The sequence below is a fragment of the Phalaenopsis equestris genome, unplaced genomic scaffold (assembly GCF_001263595.1).
Source record: "Phalaenopsis equestris unplaced genomic scaffold, ASM126359v1 Scaffold000600, whole genome shotgun sequence".
In the NCBI taxonomy this organism is placed as follows: Eukaryota; Viridiplantae; Streptophyta; class Magnoliopsida; order Asparagales; family Orchidaceae; genus Phalaenopsis; species Phalaenopsis equestris.
This window is the reverse complement of record NW_018165040.1, coordinates 1,781,195-1,786,455: the sequence shown is the minus strand read 5'-3', so window position 1 is coordinate 1,786,455 and position 5,261 is coordinate 1,781,195. Positions and strand designations below refer to the sequence as shown.

Below are 5,261 nucleotides of genomic sequence, written 5' to 3'. Positions count from 1 at the left end.
TAAGACATTAATAATCCTTTGCATATACGTAAAATCAACTTTACCAAATATCAAATGTTCATCCACATAAATTAGATGAGAAACATATTTATGCTAAGAGCTTCTAACATAGGGAAGAGAGCATCCATCACAAAAATGAATAAATAAGGTGAAAGAGGGCAACCCTACTACAAACCAAAAGTAAAAGATAAGTAGCCATATAATTCACCATTAATGATAATAAAGAAATAAACATTAAAAATACAAGCTTGAACCCATTTAACAAAAACAAAAAAAACTAGAAAATCCATACTAAGTATTATATTATAAAGAAAATCTCAATTAATACTATCAAATGCTTTCTTCAAATTAATTTTAGAATAACTTCTTAGGAGAACTATTGGAATTGAAGCCATATAAAAGCTCATAGGCTAAAATAACATTAGCATCAATTTCATGATTTTTAACAAAAAAAAAATTGAGCTAGATTAATAATATTGACAAGAATAATCTAAACTCTGTCAACTAATAGTTTATCAATAATATTGTAAAAAATATTACAAAGAGATAGACTGAAAATCATTAAATGTTTGAGTTCCATACTTTTTAAAAATTAAGGTAATAGTAGAGTGCTTGATTATATGAGGAAGTCTAGAAGTATGAAAGAAATACTTAATAGCAATAATACATTCAAAAACAACAATATTCCAAGCATCCTTAAAGGATCATCATGAAGATCATTTCGAATAGAATTAGCTTGAGCAAATAACTCCTTATTCAAATGATCAATCTCTAAATAATAAAAAGTTAATTTGTTGCTTATTCCTTCAATCAAAAATATAATTAGAAAGAATATTAAGATACCACCAACTCCAACCTTTCATGACAATATTTACATTCTTCAATTTATTATAATAGCAAACAAATACTCACCCAAAAAGAGGAAAAAAATTTACCCAAAAAGATTTGTAAAAAAACTCTATCAAAGAGATATCATAAAGAATTATTCAACTCATTATTATACCAAAAATAAACAACATAGATTCAATAAGATAAGAAGAAAAAATATTATTAATAAAATCAATCAACTTAATAGGAATTTACTATAATAAATAATATCATTTCATAAATCTTCCCTAATATTATCATAATATTAACATCACGTGCACAAATCCCTTATGCCCAAGATCCGCACGTCCACCCCAACCAAAAAGGAAATGATACCAGAAGAAAGGCCAGATTTTTCCACAGCTTCAAAAGGCAAAGAAATCTCCTTTATCCACTCGTACCATCGAGATCTACCTCACCAATGCCGCAACTTCTCGTCCGCCGCCGGTGATCGATCTCCGCAGCTTCCTGAAATGATTAACGGTGCGCAAGTCGCCGCCTTTTCAGATTCCGACAACTGCAGCAGCACCTCCTTACCCGAGATCATTGATTCCTCCCCGCCGGACGTCGAAGCCCTCCGCCGCCTCTCTGACAACCTCGGCTCCCTCTTCCAATCTCCCGAGTTTGATTTCTGCGCCGACGCTCGCATTGTCGTCGGTCTCACCGAGTTCGGCGTTCACCGCTGCGTGCTCTCAGCTCGCAGCCCCTTGTTCTGCGATTTCTTCGCGAAGAAGGGGAGCAGGAGGATCGAGCTCAATGAGTTGCTGGGAGATTTCCAGGTGGGCGGCGATGCGTTTGCGTTTGTTCTTGCTTATATCTATTGTGGCAGAGTGGCTGCGTTGCCGAAGGACGTGTGTATGTGTGCGGATGAGGATTGCTCTCATGTTGGATGCCGCCCACTGGTTGATTTTATGGTTGAGGTGCTCTACGCGTCTTTCATCTTCCAGATATCTGAACTCGTTAGTCTCTTCAATGTAAGATTTGGTTGTTTCCCATTAATTGGATTTTTTTCAAGATTAGGTTTACGTTTTGAAAATTTGTCTTTTACCAGATTAGGCAAATTGTGCAGATTGGATTAGTATATTGCTTGAATTTTCTGCAGTTCTGGTTCTTCTCAAAACAAATGCTTGGTTTGAATTTTATGATTATTAAAGGTTTGATAACCATTTGCAGGCAACTTCAATCCTGCTTTCTTTTTTATGATGGGTTTAGATGATTTGGTGTTTGTGCATACCTATGTTTAGTACATCATAGATTTAATTTTCTATAATCATGTACATGATTAAATTCAATCATATGAAAAAAAAAACACTTTTTGATTCATGGAATGGATGTTTAATCAGTTTCATTTTTTTGTTTTGTTTGCAGAGGCATCTTCTTGATATTCTTGACAAGGTAGCAATCGATGATGTACCAGTCATTCTTTCTGTTGCGAATTCGTGTCGTAGTTTATGTGAAAAATTGCTTATTAAGTGCGTTGAAATTGTAGTCATGTCGGACTTAGATGTTGTAACTCTAGAGAAGGCCTTGCCCTCTGAAATCCTCAACCAAGTAGAGGAAGCACGCGCAGCTCTGGGTCTGCAACGTCTCCTCTGTTCTCCTTATCCTGACAAGCATGTGAAGAGAATTCATGGAGCTCTGGATTCTGATGATGTCGAGTTAGTGCGCCTGCTGTTAAAAGAGGGACAGACTTCTCTAGATGATGCGTGTGCGTTGCATTACGCTGTGGCTCATTGCGATTCGAAAATTACGGCTGAGCTTCTGGATCTCGGGCTTGCGGATATCAACCACAGGAACCAGAGGGGATATACTGTGCTGCATGTTGCTGCTATGCGGAGAGAACCGAAATTGATAGTTTCTCTTCTAACTAAAGGAGCAAGGCCAGCTGATCTTACAGTAGATGGAAGAAAGGTTCAGATTTCTAGGAGGCTGACGAAGTATGTGGATTACTGTAAGGCGACAGAAGAAGGGAAGCCTTCTCCGAAGGAGAGGTTGTGCATTGAGATATTGGAGCAGGCGGAGAGAAGTGATCCACTCATAGGAGAAGCTTCGGTTTCTTTGGCGATGGCTGGGGATAATTTGCGTATGAGATTGTTATACCTTGAAAATAGAGGTAACGGCTACTTACTTTTAATTATTTTCTGCTTTTTTGTGATTTTCGGTGTGCATTTTTTGTTTATTCTTTGCTGAACTTTTCTGCATAATCTTTTCTATTCTTTTTTTACTGGCTTTTTGTTTGATTTCTTTAATTATTTTGTGTTATGCCTGCCCCTGGAACTTTTTGAAAGGTCTAAAGCCCGTCATACGAGTAGCCATCCACCCCTTGAGACCACGAGGATTGAGGGAAATAATGAAGCTCGCCTAGATGATGGAGTATAAGAAACAGGTGAAGAAGACCGATAAAGGTGGCAATGCTGGAGGATTCTACAAGAGCACTCTGACACCGAGGACCCATAAGGTGTCATTTCAGAAAGAGACGCTGAATGAGAAGAATACAGGATTCCGTCTCGGGGGTAGTTTTAAGCGCCTCACAAATGCAAAAGTGTATGATAAAAGATCAAAAGGATCGTGTTACCACTGTGATAAGAAATACGCCCCATGCCACCTTTGCAAGTAGCGCACCCTTCAAATTTTGTTAGTTCAGGAGGAGGATAGAGAGGAGGAGTAGCATTTGCATTTAGATGTGGAGGAGGTGTCCCTCACTTGATACATTATAGGCATAATAACACATTGGTATCCAACTTTGATCAATACCTAGATGAGAGGGATATGATACTAGCAGAGCTTATGGGACATTTACTGAGAGCTCAACAACATGAAAAGGAAGGCGGATAGACACAGGAAAGAGGTGCAATTTGAACCAGAAGACACGGTCTATTTAAAACTGAGACCCTACCTACATAAAACTTTGGTCAGGAGGAGAAGCGAGAAACTGTTACCGCGATACTTTAGGCCTTATGGGTGGTGACACTTAACGGGGCAGTGGTCTATCATTTGAAGTTATTATTATTGGCCGCACTACACTCGGTCTTCCATATATCACAACTGAGGTGCGCGATTGAAGATCATACACCTTCGTCGACACTACCGCCAACACTGACGGAGGACTTGGAAGTGATCCGGGAGCCGCTAGAGATCAAAGGAGTACGTCGAGGAGCGGGGGGAGCAAAGGAGGTATTGGTTAAATGGAAAGGACTGCCAGACTATGAAGCAACATGAAAGCCTTACGAGGTGATCCATAAGCAGTTTTCATCTTTCCACTTTGAGGATGAGATACTTTTTTGAGAGGTGAGTAGTGTCATGCCGCCCCTGGACCGACCCTCCTGGACCGGCCGAAAGCCAAAGCATCGACCTGCCTGGCTGAACCTGTTCTCGTGAAGAAGCAAAGGGGCGGCACTGTGTGGTGGCAGAGAAGGGAAGGGAGCAGATAGGGACCACGAGAGGCTTAACTACAAACTCAAGGTGGAGAAATTAAAGAAGGTTTGGAGAGAAAGTGGTAAATGAAAGTTTTCAAATGCTGTGGGAGAATTCTATTAAAGGGGGGAACCTAGAGTTTACTTTCTTTATGTATGTTTTTGTTTGGTTGTTGTTTTCTTTCTTCTTGTAGTATTCCCAGCGACGTCTTGGGGTGGGAGAGAATCTACCTCTCTAAAGTAGATCATCATTGTATCTTGCTTGTTTTCCTTTGATTTTGTTAAGAGCAGCCATTGTTTGTATTTCTTCCACCAATCTATTGTCGTTTCGTCGTGATTTGTTCACTGATATTGGTTCCGAGGCGTATTACGTTGCTTTAGGAAAAATAATTTTTTATTTTTATATTGCTTATGGTAAATAATATACAACGAGATCCATAGCTTGAAAACTTATAATGTAGATTGATATTCTAAAAGATTATTTATGTTGTGGTTGTTGCTCGTTGTGTCGATGATCATCTTCATCTACACTCTACATATAGAGATATTAATGGATTTTTATACCAATGGTGATTCGTGGCTTCTTTAGGTTAACGTGTAGGATCTCAATAAGCAGCTAAAATGGATTTGAAAAAGTTTCAGACTTTACTTAAGTTTACCTAAAGATTTGTTAAACAAAATGCAGGCATCTCACAGTCTGTATCCTGCTGTGTGGGCAGGTTTTCTTATTTGCTGTTAGCAGCTGATTTCATTGTCTATTCTTGGTTTCTCCTTCTCAGAACAGCAGCTATGTTGTTCTTTTTTTTCTTCTATGAATTGTTGTGAAAAACAGTCAGTCCACTGTGTCCCCTTTATGTTTGGGTTAGCAGCAACCTAGCTGAACATAGAAAACAGCAACGGGAAACTAAAGCAGCAGCAATTGGGAACAAGAAGAGCAGCAGTACAGGGAAAATTTATGTATTGGACACTGAAACATTGTCT

At 38.8% G+C, this 5,261-nt stretch overlaps 1 protein-coding gene across 1 annotated transcript in view; it reads left to right on the top strand.

Moving 5' to 3' along the window:
* Positions 1 to 1,161: 1,161 nt before the first annotated feature.
* LOC110029720 (BTB/POZ domain and ankyrin repeat-containing protein NPR1-like) overlaps positions 1,162 to 5,261 on the top strand; it is an 11,922-nt gene continuing 7,822 nt past the window's right edge. Inside the window, exons 1-2 of the mRNA XM_020732140.1 lie at positions 1,162 to 1,841; positions 2,236 to 2,980. Coding sequence (XP_020587799.1) covers positions 1,197 to 1,841; positions 2,236 to 2,980 — 1,390 coding nt within the window. The 5' untranslated portion in view covers positions 1,162 to 1,196. The remainder of the gene's footprint in view (positions 1,842 to 2,235; positions 2,981 to 5,261) is intronic.